The 23949-nt window shown below is 37.3% G+C and overlaps 1 protein-coding gene across 1 annotated transcript in view; it reads right to left on the bottom strand.

The window, feature by feature from the left end:
* Window positions 1-3791: 3791 nt before the first annotated feature.
* ADAMTS20 (ADAM metallopeptidase with thrombospondin type 1 motif 20) overlaps window positions 3792-23949 on the bottom strand; it is a 91650-nt gene continuing 71492 nt past the window's right edge. Inside the window, exons 29-39 of the mRNA XM_071552364.1 lie at window positions 15726-15893; window positions 14295-14468; window positions 10798-10968; window positions 9996-10196; window positions 9732-9861; window positions 9481-9575; window positions 9295-9389; window positions 8752-8885; window positions 7946-8037; window positions 5064-5168; window positions 3792-4376 (exon numbers count right to left, since the gene is read on the bottom strand). Of these exons, the coding sequence (XP_071408465.1) occupies window positions 4287-4376; window positions 5064-5168; window positions 7946-8037; window positions 8752-8885; window positions 9295-9389; window positions 9481-9575; window positions 9732-9861; window positions 9996-10196; window positions 10798-10968; window positions 14295-14468; window positions 15726-15893 (1455 nt within the window). The 3' untranslated portion in view covers window positions 3792-4286. The remainder of the gene's footprint in view (window positions 4377-5063; window positions 5169-7945; window positions 8038-8751; window positions 8886-9294; window positions 9390-9480; window positions 9576-9731; window positions 9862-9995; window positions 10197-10797; window positions 10969-14294; window positions 14469-15725; window positions 15894-23949) is intronic.

The following is a 23949-nucleotide window of genomic DNA, read 5'->3' as shown; positions in this document are numbered from 1 at the left end:
CACTTCGAATACAGAGCACTAAAAAGAAACTTTCTGCTTTCTCATTTTACAAGCACCATTTTCCATTTGTGTTCTGTGCAACCAGATTTCTAATTATTTCAGCTTCCTGAGGAACAGCAAAAAACTCATGGAAAATGATAAACTGACCATGAATGTCGTTATCACAATCAATGAATCACTGCCAGAGACAACTCAAGTGCAAGAAGGATTTCATCCCACAAGACGTAAATACATGCTGTTGCTGTGAATCACTCTAATCTACATATAGAAAATTCATGAGTTCTCCATGAATGTTTCTTGCTTCTGTAAATCAGACTGTAAAATCAGACCATATAGTGATTTCAAAAAAAGTCTTTCAGTGTTCATAAATGAGGGGTTTTGCTTTCCAAAGCAAAATAGTAATGATGTGCAAGACAGAAATAGCTTGTTTTATATCAGCTCCTCCGAGAGAGTCATTCACTACCATTTACAGCTCAGATTCTTCCTGGTTTTGTACTTTATTTAATTATACAAATAAGACTTGAAAAACATATGTGGACAAGAAAGTTTTGTTTCAGGAACAGAGATAAAACTCACACACGGAGATTAAAGAGGAAAACATTTGTTTATTAAGAAAGAAAACGTTCTGGATGGCAGCACAGAGTCAGACGAGACAGATGAATGCATGCACAGCTGTTCATGTTTAAAGGCAGAACATAGACATAAATACAGTTAGATCTCTGCTCTGTTGCTACAGTATTTTTATACAGTCAACTCAAAGAAATATCTGTCATAACTGAACACAAGGAGAAATTTCTGAGAAACAGAGCACAGATTGTTTCTCTAAGGCTGTGATAAACAAAGCCCAGAAAAGCCTCTCAAGCTATGGTATTGCAAAATAAACTTAATTGTGCAGAAGCAAATCACCTTCTGTGGATAGCAAGATTAAATGTCAGATCCAACTCCAAGTCAGATAGTTTGTACTTCTGTTTGAACAAAATGCAGGTAGTTTTCCCCTGCTATTGTCGCAGTCCTGCTGTTTCTGAAGGAAAGCCAGTATTGTGAAGCAGGAATGTCCTTTAAAAGCAGTAACTTTTTCCCCTATGATCTATTCAGCCTATTTTCAAAGCACATCAGAGAGACAGACAGAGAGAGAGAGGGAGAGAGGCTGAGGCCTCCCTCAATATTTTTTTTTAATGCATAGATACAGTCAGACCATTATTACAGGAGAGCAAAAGAGGCTGTTCAAGAAACCATAAGCTGGTCCATAGGATACAAATACTTCCCCAGAGTTGCCACTCTCTACCCTAGAGGACATTATCTTGTATTGGTTCGGCCACAGTGACCTCCAGTCATACTTTACCTCCACTAAGTAAGACACCACATAACTATTCAAGGCATTTAAGTGAAGCCTTTAGTATTTCATGGTTCAATTTCTATACAAGCAGAAATATGGAAGTATATCACAAAAGTTAAATTTTGAAAAATGCTTAGGTGAGCCTCTTTAGAGTGCAATTAGGAGTTGTTTCAATTTATAAATAAAGCCAACACTGATCAACTGCCAACATGGATTACTATGAATCTTAGCTGTGATGTTTATATATGATGCTCATTTTAATGTTTCTTATTTAAATACTCAGTTATCTTGAAAGCTATTTTTATAAATAGCTTTCCTGCTCTTTTTTAAAAAAGTTAAAATACTACAGTCTATTTCTGATCCACTTCTAACTCGCTAAGAAGTTAAGTTGTGATAGCCACAGCACATCAATTTCCACAGATCTATTAGTTTCTTTATAGAAATAATAAAAACCAACTCCTCACATTCCTCCCTAATCATATTTAAAACCTTGCATGATGTAGAAAGCACTTGTAGACAGTAACATTTTGTTCAGATTCTGAATTTCCTAGAGATTTCATGTGTTAATGCAATAAAACTGCAAACACATAAACTGCCTCCCTCTTACATGTAATTTTCATTTCAAATAGTCAACAAAACAGAGAAGTTATGCTAAACATATTCCAGGTTACAGGAGTTGAAGAAAACTCCCAACCTTCCCCTCATCTTTTCAACTATGTCTTGGATATTAGAACCTTTCAATTTGATAAGAAAAATATATGACTATCTATCAGAAACCAGCACAGACACATATACATGCTGAAATTACACAGTCACAGCTCTTCCCATGAATGTAGGATTGACTGATTGCACAACACGTGTGTTCCAGGTCAAACACCTGGGCACATCCTGCTTCTCTGCAGAGGGAGACTACACTAAGAGGAATTCCGCTAGAACAGAGACCTGTTAGTGTATCCAGAGCCATAGATTCCATCTGCTTTGCTACCTCCCATACATAACCTATGGCAAATACAAGTAGAAGACACCTAGATAATGACTTCATCAAGAGAAATCACCAATATGAATATGGCCATGTGAGTGATCCAGACTGTAAGGACTCTGTGAGATTGAAGAAGATACCAGCAAAGAATAAACAATGATGAATACAGGTGGGCAACTGGGAAGAGCACAGAGACACAGAGTTTGTCCCTCTGGAGCAGGATGTTCTTCCATAGAAAATAGTCCTATGCCTATAACCTGCTTGTTTGGCAGTTATTCCAGTAAAAGTCAACATACACCACCGTGAGGAAGTATTAAGAATGTAGTTATTCTGTAAGTAAAGAAGTTGAAATGTATATACAACATTTTGTACGAAGTGTATGATATAAAAAACCACCCAAACAAATGTATTCTGGTACCATTCACACAAACATTTATTATATAAATATTCATAAATTACAAAATTTTAATTGTAAATGAAAACATCTCTAGGAAAATATTTTTTTATATTCTTATTAATGTTTACAACTACTTTAAGGCACATAGTGCAAAAATACATTTCTGATGCAGAGATCACAAAATAATTACCTACATGTGTTATCTAAAAATAGTTGCATACATTTCTGTGGTACAGTATCATTTTTAATTAATACACATTGTTTATTCATGGCTAACTCTTTGTGGGTAAACATATTACATAGCTGCCATTTGAACTACCAATTGTACTGGCATGCAAAATAAATATTTGGTATACAGAATGCATATTTTCAGAAAAAGCATATATAATTATCTGGTACATAACATGTTATTATGCAGGTAAAACATTTTATTCTGAATACCTGAGAGTTGGCCCTGAAATGCATTATCTGTATATGCATATATTTCTACATTTCTGGACTGTAAACTAATACAGAACAACAAATGAAAGAGCTAAATCCTTTTTTAAACCTTGTAACTCTTTCAAACACTGTCTCAAAGAAATAATTTTAGAACTGTATTTACAAATGTTGAAAAACAGTCAAAGATGGACATGAAAACCACTGTGGAGCTTGATACTGCCTGTGTCCAGGTTTGTCACTAAGGTTATTTAAAATTATTTTGAATTGCAATATACCAATACGCCATTGGCCAGGGGAAAGAAGCAAGGTATTTAAGCAAATGCACAGCTGTACAATCACATACAAGATGCTATGGTAAATAAAATACACTGCTTTTACAGTATGCTTGGATGAGAGGGAGGGATTTAAAATCAGTTTTTGAAGAAATTTGTTTCCTTGTTTTCTTTTCCTGTAACCACAACAAACCTAAGCCCAGAGGTTTAATATGTGCTATGGATACTACAGAGGTTAAACCACACTTCTCAGGATTACTGCTAGGATTTGAGCACCAAAAGAATATAATGAAAGTGGAAAATGCTTTTATTGACAGAGAAACACACACTATCTGAAGCGTTTTGGTTACTTACTTTTCTGCTGTAAGTTATTGACAGATAATCCCTAAAAGTTTGAACAAAATTGGAAATACTTGAAATTATTACCTCTCTTGTCTATATAGCCACAAAGTTTTCCATTCTTTTAGTACAGTCAATCAAGAAGACCAGTAGAGTGTAAACTTTACTGAATACTGCATAAAGAATCACACTGCAGGTAAAGAATTAAAACTCTGGTAAAATTTAGAGTGTTATCCGTGATGGTAACCTCAGTGCAATTCACTGGCAAATATATACTGTACATTGAATGAATGTCTCCCCATTAAAAGCTGAAGGGTTATGACTGTGACTTATGCACTTGCCAGCCCACATACAGGCAACACAACCAGAGTAAATCCTGAAGAAAACAGGAATTCTTGTAGTGAGCATTACAGTAATGGTCATTACAGAGATGAAAGAATTAAAATATATATACACAGCACCTACAATTTGAACCTAAATGGCAGATGTTCCTTCTTTGATGCTCTTAGTACATCAGAGTTCTCACTGTATTTGAAGCTGGAGACCAATAACTGTGCTAGGAACACATTTTCCACAAAATCCTCCACATCTTCCATATATTTTAGTACCATCCTGGGAATTAGACAAACAGAACAGTCAATCAAAAAAAGCAATTGAAATTACAGTTGTACAATAAGCTTGTACAGGAATTTTGCACACAACAGGCCTTTTGACAAATCGTACCTACAAATACCAAATTAAGAGATGGCATCAAATTAGCAAAACAGCCACAGAGATCGTCTATCACTATGGCTTTATACCTTGTTTCCTGTATTACCATCCAATGTTGTCTTATGCTGTGCATGCTTGCTGTTCCTGTTCAACTGGTCTTGGTTTCCCATGCAAATCAAGTTAGAGATAAGCAATCTATGAAGATCATCTATAGTATGATATCTTTAACAAACTGTGAGGGTTTGGGTGTTGTGTTCACTTTTTTTAAAAAAAGTATTTTCAAAAGATACTTGAAGATCTCTTTTTAAAGTCATCTTCAAAACTTCTAATAAACCTGATTAACATAACAATAATCTTAAATTCAGTTAAGAGAAGGATAGACAAGCAGTGTTGCTCTGAGTTAGATACTGGACAGTGTGATTAAACACAGTTTTCTGCATTACATCTGGAAGAAGACTTAGATGGGTCAGAGACCTTGAGTGCTTTTTTTGATTCACATCTATCTTTCACTACAGTCAAGACATGTACCTTTTGAGGCATAAAATTCCAAGTCATAAGAACAGGTAAAGGAAAATGCCATTGACTTACATGGGATTTGTGTATGTCAGCAGTTGCATAGTTGCCCTGAGCAATCCACCTAACTGCACTGGATAATCTCAGACCTGTACCAGCCAAATTAATGCTGAACTGTCCCTAGGGAAAAAAAAAAGAAGTAAAATACAGAGCTGATAGACAGGAGTTCAAAACTCTAAAACACTTTACATTGTCAAATATATATATCATTTAGGATACATCTGAACATTAAGTACTCAATGTTGTAAAAATAATATGGGTTTGTTACCCTTTCATGAACTCTCTGCAGAGACACAAAAACAAGTTATTCTGCAATAAGCACCACCTGTGCATCAGCTGATCTGTAACATCTGTCTGCAGAGTTGAAAACAAAATTAATATCAGAGAATTCAAATTATTTTTGCCCTTTCTATGTATGTATCTATGTTTGCAATACAAACCATTCAAAACAGATATAGAAGCTATTGATTCTAAAATATTTGCCTATGCAAATGCTCTGAAAACTAGCTTTAAAACAGTCACTTCATATGAGAATAGGAAATATATTAAAGGCAACAAACTGCACTACCATGGGAAGAAAACTGGGATATAAAAAATTATTAAATTGCATTCACACAGAAGTGCAATATGCTGGAAAGAAGTAGTACCTCCACAAAGAGCCTAATGGTTATTTTAGGCAATGCTACAATCAGAAACTGCACACCTCCACACTATTCACTGAAGGACTAAGTTTCTATATTCAGACCTACTTCAAATTGCCTAAACCACAAGATCAAAGCTTTAGCAAAGGTAAAATTTTTCTTACAAATGGTAGCTTTTGTGTTTTATTGCTTAATAATGTTATATCTATATCTATCTATATCTATATATCTATATATATGTCTATAGATATATATAATTTTGTGGGTATATGTATGTGTGCATGTAGAAAATTCAGTCTTACATTGTTTGGTATGGCAGATTTATTTTGAGAGCACATCCGTGTAAAGTTGCTGTGCTTATAGCATGCAACTCAGGACGAGCTAATATAAACTCATAAGGATAGGGTAGGTTATTCTTCAAGGGCCCACAAAGTGGAAGACTTTCATTTAATGAAGGAGGAAGTTTCTACAAATGGTGTGGAATGTTTTCCATAGTTAACAGGCCCAAAGCAACTTCTTTCACAGTGATATTGCAAAAATAAATGAGAAGTGCTATGTACAATTATGATGACAGTTAACAGCTGCCTAACATATCATACTCTTGGCCAGGAACAGATTTCATGGACTGAGAGTACAGGAATGGAGGCCTTTTGACTGGATCCAAAGTGTTAGCTTCAATGGAGATCTTGTAGACAGAAATGTGTCAGTGCCAAACCACGTAAGCAGAATGACCTGACAACAGAAGTTACAGATTGCAAACAGATTTGTATTGTACTGCACCCGGGAGTTTGCAGGTTGAAGGTATCCAACAGCGTAATGAAGTCCAGATGTTTTCTTGTCAAGGGTTACGCCTGCCAAACCTAGGCCCTTCATTTGTACACATCATCATCATCACCATCATGGCTAGGCTTCACAAAGATTTTTTGGGAAAGGCTCTACCCACGTGGGTGTGTCCTTCAAGCCCGCACAGTGGATTTTTTAGGTGAGCCACAGCATGCGCAGAACTGGCCCCGCTGTTTAAGTCCTAAGGTCCATTTGCCATGGATGGTGACAGTGAAGGACTTGAACCTACAGCCCCCGGTATTCCCAGGAAGTCTCCCATCCAAGTACTAACTGGCCCTGACCCTGCTTAGCTTCTGAGATCTGACGGGATCAGGCGTCAGAGTGGCATTTAACTGCCTTTTGTACACAAATCACACAAAAATTGTCTCTAGCTGCCCTTGGCAGCTCCACCCACATAGCTTAAATTTAGGCATACAGGATAGATGGACAACAGGGCTTCACGTCCACGCAGGACTGAGCCAGTCAGTCTTAACTCCTTTATAATTAGTGAAAAGAAATGCACTTCCAGAGGTCAGGTGACCTCATTCCAAATTGTCTAATGGTGTAAGATTAGCTGAATTGTTTTCTAGGGAATCCTGTTTCTGCCAATGGGCTCCAAAGGCAGGCTAGGTTGACTAGTTCAGACTAGGACTACATCTGCATTATCAAGAAGGGCACTGAGTATGAGCAGACTTGTAGAGTGAAAATATTGGCTCAGAGAGCCCAACATCTATAGACAATGCAGCAACCAGGCTTTTACTTTGGACTAAGTCTCTTCTAGTCCCATAGACTGAATCGTCATTAGCATTGGAGTGTAATAAGATCCTATCTCTGAAGTTCATTGTTTGAATTAGCTTCATCCAGAAGGCATCCTGTTCATGTCTTTCAAAACTGTTCTGTGATGTGAATCAACAAACAGTAAACTGGGGCGATACAGAGATTAATCTAAAAAGCATCATCCAGTAAAAACTAAAACACTAATGTAGACACACCAATGCATGTAGAAATTTTAAAGTATACTGCTAAACAAGACAGATTTCCTCTAGTGGTCTTCAATGATATGAAGCATGAGGAGAGAAACAAAGAAAGGATAAGAAAAATTATGCAGGATTATACAAAAGTCACAGGAGGAGAACAAAAATTGAGAAGGGGATACATCACACACAGAGGGAGGGAAAGTAATACATGAAACACATCGAAAGCTGGATATACATACACTGAGTCTACAGGGAAAGGGTGGAGTAAACAGTTTGAGGGAGAGACTGCAGGGGGGGATGGAGAGAAGAGAGTAAGAAAAAAAATACTTTCTAATATTGTACACTGACTACACAGAATAGGAGATTGTTTTAGAACCTTACAGCTCTAAACAAGTCATGCAAATATTTTTTTCCTCCCTTACATGAACATTTTCAGGTGATAAGAAATCACAAATACCTGTGGACATCTGGCAGCACTGTAGCAATCTCCAGCTGTAGCAAAAGGTACTGCTCTCCCAAGTATAGTCTGAGCAAAAAGAAAATCTGTGGCTAGAAAACAGAAGATTACTCAACACAAGCTGCTGCATTGAAGTTCAAGTGAAAACAGTGTGAAAAGCCATTAACAGAGTGTTTTATTTTTTGCTTTGAGTGTTTTTTGTTTGTTTCTTGTTTGTTTGGAGGGGGAGGATGTGTGTTTTGACTTGAGAGACTACACTTCAAATTTTGGTTATTGCAACACTAGTCCAACCTACAGGCCCAGATTTCTTTCTGAGACACAAGGGGGATAGGAGGAAGATGGATGTATACTTGGACACAGAACCAAGTGTGCTGCTTATGGGCCAACTTCCTAGCTCCAGGCAGGGGCTTGAAAGCATTGTGAGATGGCCTGTCCATTTATTTAGTGCCACAGTCAGACAAGGGACTAAGTAGGGAATAGGAAGACTTCCACGAGAAAAATAAGCCATGTACTGAAATGAAATAAAGGGAACAAAACCTTAGAAAATGAAGGTAGTTCACATATAAAATAAGAATCCATGAATTTCACACTACTTGACCACTTGAGACAAATTAACAAAGGAGGTAGTGGCAGTTTTGATTTATTCTTTTTTCCTTTGAAATTCCCATTGAATTCCTAAATTAAATAAGAATTTTGTTAGCCCCAAAATGGCACAACTGGATCTATAAGTGGGTCAAATTGGTAATCATGACCATGGACAATGTCAATAGAATGCTCACATTGGCTAAAACTGACAAAATGCTTACTTTTAATTTGCATGGAAGTTACATCAAATCTTATTTTGCTAAAAATTGTGAAGCCAGCTGCAGGGTAATCATTTCGACAGGCACAGTCTTGCCTTCTGCTTCCATTGAAAGGACATTCATAGGGATTCTGCAACCTACAGAATAGCAAAGATTTAGTTTTCCTTTTGACATTTTTCCCCAACATGATATCATAGTGAAAAATAAGTGTATTGAACTATGCCACTTAAAAAACCATCAAACAACTGTTACTGAACAAGAAGTTCAGCTTTTAATCTTGCTTCAACTGAAACACTAATGTAGATCAAAGCCATTTCTACTACAATCAAGACCAAAAAAATTATAATCAATCACTGCAACTAACATAATTCCAGTCTGGAAGTACCTGCATTTGCATATATGTATTCACATGCCTAGACATTCAGAACAGAAAATCAAGGACAGGAAACCTATTCATCTTTCTCATAAAAATTAACTATTATTTTATTCTTTTCATTTTGAAGGAATAAATGCACTTCATAAAGTTATATAAAATAATTTCTGTACCTGAATCCATATACTTCAGAAAAGTTGTCAACTTCACCTTTTACTAATGTCAAATATTCTTTGGGATTCTCCAAGTGCATGCCTGAGCAGTAAATCTAGAAGAGAAAATACAGCCTTTTAGCAAAATCTTTATTAGAAAAGTGTTATTTCATAAAAAAAGTCTTCATAAAAAGTCATTAACAGTACCTTTATCATCCTTCCCTTAATGTTAAGTAGGTATTCACCATCCTTTCTAATCCCTTTTTTAATCTGCATATCTTTGCAGGTGGTAAGAACTTCACCTTCAAAATGAATGATTAAATCATATTAATATTTCACAAATAGAGCTTACTTTTGGACTTAATTTTGCATAATTGCGCTCTGAATATATTTATAGCTTTAAAATACATAACCTTGAAAAACATTAACTTCAGTGGAAAATAACAGCTGTCACTTACATTCTTCCTCGTGGCAGATCCTTCTCGCATCTGGTTTTAAGCGTGGCAGACACAAGTCACTGGATAAGCCATTTTCACTCATACATTTTACAGTTCTCTCCTTTATCCCCACTCCACAAGATACTGAGCACTAGACATGGATAGTCATCAAGAGTTAGTTTAGAAAGTAGCAAATAATTAATATCATTACATCAGCAAGTTAGTCTTGGCATTCATTTATGTTAGAGGCAACTATCAAAAATAAGCTTACACATCTGTACTCACTTTCGTCCACTTCCCCACTCTCCAGGTAGCTGCTTGTGAACATCCATTGATATTACATTTATAAATGTATGGGGATGACTCTACCGGGCATTCTTGGTACGCTACAGTTTGAAGGCCATGGGCATGTTGATTTCGAACAGAATGGATTCCAACACAGTATGTGATCCTCTGCTGGTAACCAAACCCACAGCTGGCTGAGCACTAAAATAAAATCACCAAGAACAGACATTATTCCTGTGAAACTGAACCTTTCAGCTCTGATCCTTGCTCTGGCAAAAGCCTGTGATTGGATGTGTGCCATCCTGGGCTGGCACATGACTATGCAGAGGTCAAAATCTACAATAGTTACACATGCAAGGAGCTGCAAAGCCCCATTCTGCCCTTTTCTCAGAGCTCCCAGAGCCATCCCTCACAGCTGTGATACATGTACACACACACACACAGGTAGTGCAGATGTGCAAGGGAAACAAAGCACTAATCTATCGCTTCACTGAAATCAAGGAAGAGATTTTTGGCTACTTCAGTGATGTCAGCTTGCAAAAATGTTTCCTGAGAACCAGCAAAATAGTAGGGGCAGCTCTCCTCTAACTAGTGAGTATAGGTCCTGGGGAGTTAACAGAGTGTCTACAATAAATCACGGCTGCCTGGGAAGGCCAATGTGAAGAAAGTTTAGACAGCCATGTGCAAATGAAAATATACTTTTTTCTTTTTGCTCCACACACATAAAGTACTTTTTAAAGCAATATAACATTCTTAAATGTAAAGTTACATAAAAAATGTTTGAGCAGTATAATTACTGTACCTGTGACAGTTCTCCTGTGAACACAACATATTTAGAGGGAGCCGCTCTGCAGGTTTTGGATGATGGAGGCTTTATGGCAGGATCACAGAAGCTTTCATCCACCTGGAGTCGGTTTTTATTCACACACTTAACCTTCCGGTACACTTTCTTTCTTCTAAATGATGCTGAACACTAAGAATGAGAAAACCAGTCACAATTTTTGTACTTAAACTAGTCATTTACAGAATGAAGTTATCTACTGATTGCCACACACCAGTAAAACCCAGGCAGCAATACCTTTTATGACATCTGCTGTCATTGTCAGACTGAAATACTAACTAAATCAGAATGCTTCACTTTGTTTTCAAAGTTCAGGTATCTCTAATCAGATGAAAAAAACAGCAGCGTGTAATAACATGACATTGTAACTGAGGAGAAAATGAAAATGTCAAGCCAAGATGATAGGGTGAGTGTAAAAGCTCTTCTGTATGAAAAGGTGAGAGCCAAAAAATGTTTTCATAAAATATGAAAGGAATAATTTGGTCTTGAAAACAAAACAAAAAGCATCCTGCAACCATGTAGATATTACACTGATAAAGAAAATGAAAACAAAACAAAACTGTCTATTAATCAAGCCAGTGCTAGCTTTGGGCAGCAGCACCTGTTGAGCCTGTGCCTTTACCCTGAAAGTCCTCAGACCTCTCCCCATGGCAAGCTGTTGGAATGAAGACTCATCACAGCTCTGCCAAGACAGGATGAGAACCTTGCTGCTACCAGAATCCAGAAAAGTGGAGGTACAGGCTAAGTAATACATATCAACATCATGTCCCCAGCTATGGGTGCCTCGACCATGATGTTTGAACTTGCTGTGATAGAGAAGAAAAACTCTCCAGTCTCTTCAGAGGCAATAATCATTAGCACCACTTTCTAGAGTTTACAGGTTGCTGGCCATCCCTGCTGACAGGACACACAGCTCGCCCACCCTCAGCTGCCCACCAGGATCCCAGGGTCACTCATCCCCAGCCTGGGTTGCTGCAGAAGTGCTTCCTTTCCAGGGGTAGCACTTTGAATTTGTCTCTGTTGCATCTCATGAAGTTCTTGTGGTCCTATTCCTGTAGCATGTCTGGGTTTCCTGTATGGCAGCCTTGCCCTCCAGCAAACCAGCCTCCCCACTTTGGCACTATCTGCAAACTTGATGAGCAAGTACTGAGCCCCAAGAAGCTGCTCTACTAATTTCACTGACCTAAGTACGCTATTGAAGGAAGTAGAAAAATACATACTTGGGCTTACAAACTTCATTTAATCTGAAAGCTCTAAACATGCACAGACCAAGACAAGCAATCATTCAAACAGCTTTATGTTTTTATTCTCTTCACATGAGCAACAATTTAAAAGGAAAAGCAATCACTAATATCACATTATTGATGAGGAAAAACAATAGTTTCGTTCCATCTGAGGAACAGTCTGTCATCACTTTATCACTCTTTGTAGCAGGGTGGGGGGGTAGTTGAGGAGAAAGAATGTGATAAAAATTCACTTGAGTTAGGTAGAAGCAAGGTCCTAAGACCCAAAGGAGAAATTTAAGCATTGACTCAGGACTAGGGTATTAAGTGCTTATAATCTCCAAGTCTTGGTGCGTGATAACCTTCTTTCTTGAAAAGGTGAAGTGATAGTGAGGATGGCAGGAAATCAGAGAAAGCAGTGAAAGTATATCAGTGAGAAAGGCTTATCTACCTGTTCAGAAGACCCACAAGATACTGTGGTCCAGCAATGGAAGCCATTCATGAATTAAGCCTTTAAGAAACCTAGTCACTCACAGAATGAAAATGTTGTGTGGACTTGTATCAGAGGATGGAATGTGGATACAGTTGGATGGTGCAATTTACAGAAGTACCTTTTCTTTTAATAGCATGGAGCAGCTCAGGATATTAGGCACATAAAGAATAACCCAGTCATGAGGTGATGGGGACAGGTAGAAGAATTCCTTTCATGATGCTTTATACCTTAGCCTTGTAGACATTCTCCTCCTTAGGATAAAAATGCTTCAGCCAGTCTACCAGTTGCAAGCCGGACAAAATGGTACATCTGGAAATACCTCTGCTGTGTGAGGTGAGGCAAGGAAGTGACAGCCAAGCACTCAGAGCTAAGACAGCTGGGCAAAACATTGTGAGTTTTGTGGATGACGTACCATTACCAGGAGTGGATAAGCACTTGAGCTACTATTAACACTACATACACATATGAATGTGGTCAGAGAAGGGAACAGAACATAGGAATTTCAAGCAAACAGCAATATTCCTGTGGAAGAAGTTATGAAATAGCTGGAGGATGTAGTGAAATACAATGCATTTGTAGCAGAGAGCCCCAAATACCCAGCTGGAATATACAAATATTTGCTGGGAAAAGAAAATACTCTCTCATTCTTTGAAAGTGTATATTTGTGCTAAAAGGACATCCTGAGCCACTTTCATTAATTCCTGATTTTAGCAACTACATAGGAGAACACTTGGAAAAAACATATATTTGTCAGCTTTCCCTCAATACAGCTTAATTGAGGAATACATATGTCTGAACTGCATTACTATAATCCAGGTTTTGCAGAGTGCCAGAACATTTTTTATATATTAACAGCTGTCACTTCTACAGAATTTTGTCCTCAGACTTTTGAGACTTTATATTAAGGTTTCAGGACAATTGCCCTAGGAACTTTATCACTTCAGATTATTAAGGTGCCACAGTTGTACAAACTGGGTTTTTGTTGAATGTTACAGTTAGAGACAGACTCTTTGGTACACCATTTCAGGTATTATACATAATTTTTCTTTTCTCTCCCTCATCTTTATATATGTTTTTATGTTTGCATAAAACAACAGAAGTTATTAAATTTTTGCCATGTTGAAAATAGTCATCACATCTTTAGAAATGACATCTCTCTCCTGAAGGTAACAGTAGATTTTCTTAAATATGAAAATGCATATATTTGGTATGAGAATGTTGAGTTTTATTTTCTTATCTTACTTCATAATTGGTAGAAGAATAGTGAGTTTTATTTTGCTCCTTATCTTTTCTTTAAGAAGAAAAGATGCTCTAGGGTTTTAAGATGCTTTAAGTCTTCCATACAGAACTTTTTGAAAAGTTCTTCCACATGGCATTTCCTTTGCATTTCTATTCTTAAAAACTGTGAGGATTTATTAAACATCTTATGCAGTATATAGAGACATTCCTGTAAATAAGTACCTCCTCAGAGCTCCACCAGAGCTTTTCTCTATAACAATAGATAAGCAAATCCTCTATAAGAGAGCAAACAGTCTCTGAAATTTTTTTCACTTTTTAAGTTTTGCAAGCTTGACCTTCAAAATACCGAGCAGTCACTTGCTATTCTGCAGCATAACAGCTATGAGAAATGCATCCACATGTCGGGGGAAAACAAGCAAAAAACCCAAAACCAAAACCCCCAAACCTTATTATGACATATGACATCACTCGTTTACTTCATACAAGTTGAAAACCTTACTTACATCTTCCCATTCATCTGCCAGCCAGTGGTACAGCAGGCAGGCAGGCAGCCAGCAGTGTCTCTTGCTAGCAGGGCGGGTATCACGGCTACACATTGCTTCACTCACTTGCCCCAGACCTGTCAGCTGACAATAGATGTCTCTTTGCTGAATCCCCACTCCACAGGATACAGAACACTAAAATTGATCAAAATTAGTTATGTCAGTGTGAAATGAGACAGTCCCCAGAAGGGGATGCAGCTGTCATTATTGTAAGTTCTAAGGATATTTTTAAAATATATTTCACAGCCCTTACAATATGAGCATTTCTTTAGACCTAAAGAAACTGATGTTGAAAATGTAGAACTACAATTAAAATAAAATTTTTTTAAAAATACGGAAAACAAGTGCATCTGAATTACCTAACTGAGCTTTCTGCTTATCTTATTTCATAGTACAGACGATCAATATAGGCATATGCAGAGCAAAAGTTTACATTTTTGCAAGAATAAACAGCTGAAGTTCTGAATTTTCATCTTGCCTTTATTAGAGACTGACAGTCTTGTCTGTTGTTTGAAAATGCAAATATTATAATGATAGAAAACAAAATCTCAGCAATTCATGTTAGAAAATCTTGCACACGGTGCAGTATTTTGAGGGCACTTCTCCTTTTGCAGGTCGTACTAAGGATTTTGAACCCTGAGGAACATAAATGCCAAATGCCTCTTTTACTTCTTTCCTGCCAAAGGCATTTCTCTATACCACTAATGCTTGCTCAGATAGACAGACCCCTTTTACATCAGTCAGAAGCAGGACTAGATCCCAAAGCCTACCTAAAGACTCAAGCCTAATCATAAACTTCATATTGTTCTATCAAATGTGTACAAACTGTAAAGAGTTGTAGCATGTCTTTACCAATCTGGGAATTTATATGTTGAAAGAGGGACTGAAATGAAAAAATATTGCAATGTTTTCAGTTATACACAATTTTACAACAAGGTGAGAGATGTTTTAAAAGGCCAAACAGCAAAAAGGCCAATATCTGTGCCCACAAGCTCTTTTTCTTGTCTTTCTCCCATAAACCTGTCTTCATTTTAATATTCAGATTAAAATAGCAAATACAGAGATGCTACTGAATCCATCACAGATAGTAAGAAGTAAACTTTAAACATTTACTGTTAATTTGAATTTCCAAGGTATGTTGAGGAAAGTCCTAAGTACATATTCAGTACAAAATTCAGATTATCAAATACTCAATTTACACAGACATTTATTTTTCATTATTCTTAAAAGAAAGAAAAAGAAAATACAATTAACTACTTGCTAATTTGCTGATTTCCTTGTGATGTGCATATAAAAAAACATCCTGACAATTATTTCCATTAAAGCAGTGTGTCATGTATGACATTGTCTTGCACTACCACGAAGAAGACAGTTATGTCAGAGTTTACATACCTCTTTCCATCTGCTGGCCTTCCAAGCAGGACATCTTCCAGCTCTACATATTTTATATGTTCGTGGTTTTTTCAAATGTTTGCAGTTTTCTTCTTTTATTTTAGATTGGAAGCTATTAATACAATGCACATCACGAAACTTCAAACCTTTTCCACAGGAAACAGAACACTGAAAAGAGAAGTGTTACTTTGTTACTTTACTAAAAATCTCAGAGTAATAAAAAAAACAGAAGAAGTTGTAGCATCACCCAAAATGGACTTTGTGATTATAGGAATAAACTTCTGTATATGACACAACATCTGCTGTATATATCTGAAATTTTTGTGTAAGCTCTCTCATACTGAGCATTACTAATCAGGTGCCAAATATTTCTCACATCTTCTTCATTCATTGATTTCATTATTGACAAATACCTGAGCTCAGCCATCTGTATCCATGCAGGAGACAGCTTGACACTATGATTTCACAAGAACATGCTCCAGTTGCCTCCTGTTTCCAGCATATCACTATTTTCATGTAAGCATGATGCTTATTGTAAGTGTTAAATAAAGGAAAATGCAAAATCATGGCTGTGTGTTTCCAGCTATTAGGCTACAAAGCCATGTTTGCTTGGTGTCTCCCTTCCACAAGCTTTGGGTATCTTGCTGTACGTGGCAAAGAGGCAAGAGAAGAGGTATAAAGTAGACACCATTAGCTAAGGTGGAGTCCTTGCAGGCATGGACTTGCCCTGCCACCCCAGAGTTCTGTTTCCTCCCAAAAACTGCTACAATAATCACAAGTGTCTTTAGGATCTCCCCTGCTTCCTTCAGAGTAAAACCGATGGGACTGTGGCTCCATGCTGTGAACCCCACCCTGGCAGTACGCCCTAGCCATGACTTGAGTCTCTCTGATGGATCAGACCCTTCTGGAGAAATGGCCGTTCCTGTGATAAATTGCTGGGCTGCTGTCAGATCTCAGCGAGGTTTGATTTAATTATTCACATCAGGGCTGTCCTGTGCACCTGCACTACCTGCTTTCAGTACAAAACCTGGCTGGATGAAAGCTTTTAAAATATAGAACAAGCAGCTAGAATAAATTAACCTGCTAGATAAGAAATATTTTTCACAATAACAACAGTTTGTTAAACGGAATCTCAGCCGACTCAGTTGTCCTCAATACCACAGGGATTCCTGTGGGTCCTTACACATTGACATGTGTAATTTTTGAGGTTTAATTGAAACTGCCACCATGTTTAAAATTAAATCTTTGCAGAATTAAGCAATATATTTATCACACAATACAATGGGTAGCATGTTTCTTTTACACAACTGCATTTACAAAAAATAAGAGCACTGATTTGGCCACAATTTGCCTTTTGCATGTCTGCTGTAAAATCTCAATAAATGTTTGTTTCTAAATTAAATCATTTTGCTCTCAGCAAAACCTTTCAATATATCTTTTTAAGATACTGTTCATGAAGTTTTACAATTTATGTTTTATTGACTTGGAAAGTACTTTAAGAGAGGAGGATAACTGAATTAACTGAAATTAACTGAAATTTTAATATATGAGTAATGTGGGTCAGAAAACTTAAAACCCTGGAAACCATATAATTATAAAAGTCTGTCAGAAAACTCAGGCCTGAATTCGAGCATTTATTTATCAAACAGGCAAAATAACTTGTATGTACAAAAACTAAAATACTGTTATTATCTGATTATTTACTCTCCCTCAAAGCTTTTTTCAGGAATCTGAAACATAAACTAAAAACTCAAGATTCTTCAGTTCTTTAGTAGGAAGTGAAGTGCAGCACAGATTTACTTAACCTTCTCCCATGATGTGTTAGGAAAATACTAAATGTCCCTTCTTCCTCAATGGCTCTCCTCTCTGCAGAATAAATAGAGGACTCCAGAGTGCTCCCAAGAGGCCTTATAGCCCTTTTAGGGACAGCATTGCAGGCTGTGAGCTGCAACCAAAGAAGCTCCTTCTGACAAGTCTCCACTTCAGCACATGAGGCTACCACAGCACAGAATAATCTCTCAGCACAGCATAATCTCACTCTTTGTTTTATTGTGTTTTGGTTAAAATTTTTTAACTTACTTCAGGAAAGAACACTGATGTTTAATTCAATAGGTTAATGTGCTGCTCTGAAGGAATGAAAGTTCCTGATACTTTTGAAAGCTAAAAGACCCCCCAGACATTAAACATATATAAACTTCTGTTAAATACAATTGCCAAAACTTAAATAAAACAGCAAACCAAGACTTACCTCCAAGCAGCTTAGCTAGAACCAAGTGCTTGGACTACTGTATCTCCTGGGATTTCATAGAGCTGCTCCTGTCTGCCTCAGCGTGGTTCTTACATCTACTGCAGTAACCATCTCCCAACAAATATCTCTAAGGACCACATCCTTCACAATTTCAACAGGACTTTAATAAAATTTAGGCAAATAATTCAGGGATTGCTATTCTTAAAGTCTTGCATACATATCAGTTACAGAATTACCTAGGTTGCCCTGAGCCACAGTGAAAGACCTTAAAAAAGGTCACTTAAAAAGTGTTGAACAGATTAATTCTACAAGCATGCACAATCTTTTTAAAACACTGACCAGATGAGTGCTTTACATGCCCATAAGGATGATCAGCATTCTGAAAACAGTTTTTCCTCTATTTCTACTAGCAAGTTAAAAAAACTCAAACAAAACAAACAATTTCACTGAGTGTATACTGCACAGGCAGCAGATGAGTGAGGCACACAGTGGTAAACAATATTTAGTGCAACTGAAGAAAGAATAATGCTCCTATTTTTTTCCTTTTTTACTTTTTTTTTTCTTTTAACACATGAAAAGCTAATACACTTGCCCTGGATGTAGCAGTTCCAAGATCATCAATGGAAAGTTCTAGATGACACATTACTCTGTATGTACAGTGTTCTCCTGAAATTGGGCGTATTCTGGCTTCATTCCTTAGATAAAATATAAAAAAATGGTACTTAAAAGGATAATTTCCTCTGGAAGTGCCTTGGCAGCAGATGCAGGCAGGCTCAGCTGTGTTCTTCAACTGGATAGTGACCCACCTTCAGCAAGAGAAATGAAGACTACTCCTGTCTAATACAGTTTCTCATAGGAGGCTCCTGACAAGTAGGTGTTGCCTGGTTCTCCACTACAGAAAATGCATAGCAAAGAGAGCAAACTAAGTCACTCAAATGCTGAATCAAAAGCTTTAATCAATATAAAGTGGAGGATAGCTCAACATTTCTGTAAGGGCAGAGCATAGCTCCTGCTCAGTTCTTAGAATAAAAATACAGAATTCATAAAAGATCCCTGAATGGGAATCTTAAGCGCCTAAAAGCATCTAAATACAGCTTACAGGGAGACACCTTGCCCACATCTATCCCCACAGTCAGTGGTTTCTTTAGAGAGCTGCATATTGAACACTGACCTAAGATACCTGCCTGATCAGTTTCCCTTCAGCTCTATAACATCAGAAGAGTTGTCGAATTCTCACTGCTACAGGAGTGAAGCCTTGTTCTGTGCTCTGGAAGCCACTCATGCCCTTTTAACGCATCCTGCCTATAGTGCATTTCTTATGGGGCTGAACTTTGCCCTTCATAAGCCTGTGTTCATTCTGGAAGCTCCTAACGTGTTATTATGTGGTCTGTGAGGAAATAACTCTGGCTGTTTGACCTCCATCATTCAAACTTGAACATGGTCAAGAACAACATAGTCCTTACAGTTCAATTGTCTATAATGTGGTTTCACTTGTACGACATTCCAGACAACTGGAGGCTTATGGAGAGAGAGTAGAATTTTTCATATACTTTTTGCTCATGTAGGAAAAAAATAAATTTGTAAGAACTTCAAATCTCACCAGAAATTTGAACAGTTCTTTAAAGAATGCAAACTGAAAAAAACCATCCTGTAACCATTTTACATAGAAATTCTAGCACTTGTCTCAACATTGGCAAAAGTAATATTTCCCATATGTCAAGTTCTTTTAAAAACATAAATCTGCAGTAAAAGCTGGACTTCATTACTATTGTTCAAAGTCATTCCATAACACTGGTAACCAGGATTCATCTGTTTGTGTTTTCTTCATTGCAATAAAGTTCTGTGAGGATCAGTCTGACAGAACTGGTGCTTTCTGTGGCACAGATGGACTCTCAGACAGGCATGCTATCATCAATTCCTACTAAATTAGGGGTCTCTCTGCAGCAGACATGCAACTTCGCTAGAAGCTTTTTTTATTCTTTTGCAACTATTATTTCATTGAAAAGTTGAAGATCTTGTGTTTGGTGGATTCTGTACCAAAATTCCTTAACCTTTTCTTTAAAGGAAGCGATTTCTGTAGTTTAGCTGGGAGCTCAGTGAGCTTCTGCATACTGAAAAACAGACCAGTAAATGGAAAGCATGCAACATTTTCTCTTTTTATTTGTATTAAATATACAGATATTTTAAATATAAAAGAGTGACTAGAAGCAGTACTGTAACTTCACTGGATTTGGCTGGGATGGAGTTCTTCATAGTAGCTAGTACAGTGATTTGTGACTAAAACCCATGGTTATTTTAGTTATAGCTAGACTGTGCTCACACAGCATCAAGGCCAGTGAGGAGGCTGGGGATGTACAAGTGGTTTGGAGCTGGAAGAGCAAACCACAAGGTATATCTCAGAACAAGTGATGTGGTCAACAGTAAAAGCTATGGGGAAGAAGTAAGAAGGAGTGGCACATAGAGTGATGCATTTGTCTTTCCAAGCAACTATCACACATGACAGAGCTCTGCTTTCCTGAGGGTGGCTGCCCATGAGAAGTGATGAATGAATTCTTTGTTTTGCTTTGCTTGGTGCAGCTTTTGCTTTACCTATGAAAATTACTTTTTCTTAGCCCATGAGTTTTCTCACTTTTATCCTTACAGTTCTCTTCCCCATCCCACTAGGGAGAAGGGAGTGAGGGGCTGTGAGGGGTTCAGCTGCCTACTGTGGTTAAGCCACAATAGTAGCACTGAAAAAGGACAAAATATATTCCAAATGTTGAAAGGTATTTTCTTCCTCTCTGTCTTTTTTGGTCAGGACCTTCTGTGACTGGATATGAAGACCAGTTTAGAACCTACAGGATTAAACAGGGCAGTTGCTTGAGTTGCCTGACAAACTCCTTTTTATTATCTCTAGTTGGTCCAAAAGTCTGTTTGAACTCTTTATACTAGAAGTAGACTGGGATCACTACTGTACAAGTCACTAATAAAATTTTGAGCATTTCTTAAACTTTTCAGGCTCTTGTGCCTGCCCTCCTCTGCTAGGTGCATTTCCCCAGGGTATTTTGTGATGCTTGAGCACAAGATAGACATTTTTTAACTAAAAGCATTCAAAAAATTGTTCTTTCCTTTAAGTATGTTGACTACTATGAAGATGCAACACAGAATCTGCAATTAAGTCCGATGAATTCTTTGATCCAGTCAGTAGTTCTTCACTAACACAAATACAAACACTTTTGCCATTAGCTGAAGCACTCAGAAAGGACCTCCTTACAAAGGACCAAATATTCTATCACTCCTGAGAAAATGTGGATTGAACTCCAAGAGGTATGTCTATTATTTACGGTTATATCTAAGTTATACATATATCAACTACAGAAGTTAGATTGAAGATATTTTTAAGTTAAATCATTTGAGTACAGCTTGAAATCAAAACTTCAGTTTTAGATGCTCAGAAAATGATTTGATTAATTTTCCTTCCATCTGTAAGTTTGCTTTGCCACTTTTCTCAATGTGCTTTTGCAGCTTTAGCAATGGAAGGGAGGAAGGCTACACTAAGGACTTAGACGTCATCCAATCCATCATGCTGCTCAGAGTTTGAATCAGCTATATCTGGACCATTCCTGGCAGCAGTTTGTCAGTCTTGTCTTCAATGACAGAGATGCTACAGCCTCCCTTTTCTGTGTTTTTCCACTGCAGAACCATTCTTACAGTTAGAAGAAGTACCTTATGATTTAATGACAGTCTCTCTCACCATTAAATAAGATGGTTACTTCTCATTCTACGCTTAGTGACTTAGAAACACTCACTTCTTTGTAACCACTGATTATGTGTTGCAAAAATACCTCATTCAATCTGTTCTTCTATAGTCTCAGTCTTAAGAAACACAGCTACCTCCAGCCTTTCCTCCAAGTTTCTTACCATTCAAGTGGTTTACCTTCACACCCTCCAAATGCCCAAATGGCTTTTTATGAGGAGTTATCCAAGACTGTACACTGTATATCAACTAAAGCACTAGAGTTAAAGCATGCCATGACAAAAAGCATATACCCAACAAGCAAATACCCAGTACTATTCTTTGTTCCAGTTCTTTCTGGCCCTCCCACTTTGCAGAGGTCTAGATGGCATTTGGAAGATAAGCTCTGGAGTGAAAGATTTCTACAGTAATATTTTCAATCCTACTGCTAACACCATTAGATCTTTGACACAAATGCATAATAAACACACTTCCCTCTTGTAAGTATGACTTGTATTCCCACAAGGGCTGCAATACTACAAAACTACACTCTGATCCAAACACTACTCTTAGATGATGATCTTACCACATAATTTGCCTGGATTTCTAAGCTCTAACATATTTTTTCTGTTTAAATAACAAAAAATACTATATTTGTAATGACAAAACACATGCACAGCCAGATGAGCCCAGGGAGGTCCAAGTGGTCCCTTTCCCTCAAGCTGAGTGATGTCTACTTGCAGAAAGTTCTTACATAGCCTCCAGTTACTGAAAATTCCTCCCTGTCTGTTGCCTTTGCATGACAAAATACAGCAACCCTTGAATTTGATTGCTTGTATAACAAAATGTGAAAGGTGAGAAACCAGCACTGCTCCTCTTTCTCTATGGTGCAACACAAATATCATCCTGAGAACACTTCCTAAAGTTCAGTCTACAGCACAGATTTGGCTCACCTGACAATGACAGATGGTCTATCGAGGTCAGTAACGCAGTAACACAAGGTAAACTTCCATATTTCTACTGCTGCACTTGTCAAAAACTTTTGCAAAGTGTGTCATGAGGTACTGTAGTGCATCTGAAAACCAAACCACATATAGACAACGCAGCAACACATGGCCTAATCACACCTCTTTAGAGAGGTAACAAACAGGTGATTATGAGGTTCAACTTTTGTTCTTTCCCAGGCTTTAGGCATAGAGTCAAAAATACTGATATTCTTCTGTTCAAGCTCTACAGTGAGACTTCACAGCAGAGGTTGCCAGTTCTATGCCACAAAAAAGGTACAATTTTTAGCTGTTGCAACTAATACCTCTTAAAAAATACAGATTTTGATTATCTGTTCAAAACTGAGTCCTCCATGTAACTTGTTAGAGCTGCCTGTAATCCTTTCTGAATCCTTGCTAAACCCGATAGCCTATGATTTCACAACCAACTTCCCTCATCTATATTAATACAAACATTTTTTACAGCCTCTGGAATAAGGTTTTATCCCTAGATCCTTCCCTATCCAATATAAGCAATACTATTGCTGTGACCTGTGGAGACATTCTTATGACAAAATATGTAGATAGGCTTAAGAGTCTCAGAGCTTCTTTATTCTAACAAATGAAGAAAACCATCTTCCTTTGTGAATGGATTCCCCAAAAATACCATAATATTGCAATTGCAATAGTTAACACTTGAGTTATTTATAGCTAGAGTCTGCAGATAACAATAATGTTTTTCTAGTTAACATTGGGTTAAATTTCATCAAGAAAGTATAATTTTATAATTTTTTTGCATTGGAATTTCAGTACTTATGACAACACCTCTTTTGTATTCAGATAGCTTTCCAATAAAAGTATTGCTCCAAGTTAAACATTTTTAGTGTTACTTCAAAGTCCTACATTTGAAGACCATTTTGCCTCCCCAGAATTTTCATCTGCATTACTCATATTAACTTTAAAACTTGCAAATGTGGTGTAAAATACATGACTTTTGTAAAGAAAAGAACTGTTGAAAGTCAGTTCTGATTATTTTTCATGAGGGAAGTTTGTATATTTGCTTTTCAGAAGCTGTTCTCTTCAACATAGCAGTTCAGGAAGGACAGCCCTCATGCAAAGTAACTGCCAATTACCTACTGCCCCCAGTGGAATGGAAGCCAGAGAACAATCTGCTTCAAGTGTCATCATCTAATATTGGAATTTTTTAACTCAGCAGTAAAAGAAGGAAGTAATCATTTTCTATAGTCAGCCCAAAAGGAGCTTTTACTTCTTTTTTTT

The sequence above is a fragment of the Pithys albifrons genome, chromosome 3, assembly GCF_047495875.1.
Source record: "Pithys albifrons albifrons isolate INPA30051 chromosome 3, PitAlb_v1, whole genome shotgun sequence".
NCBI lineage: Eukaryota > Metazoa > Chordata > Aves > Passeriformes > Thamnophilidae > Pithys > Pithys albifrons.
This window is presented reverse-complemented; position numbering and strand designations above follow the sequence as displayed.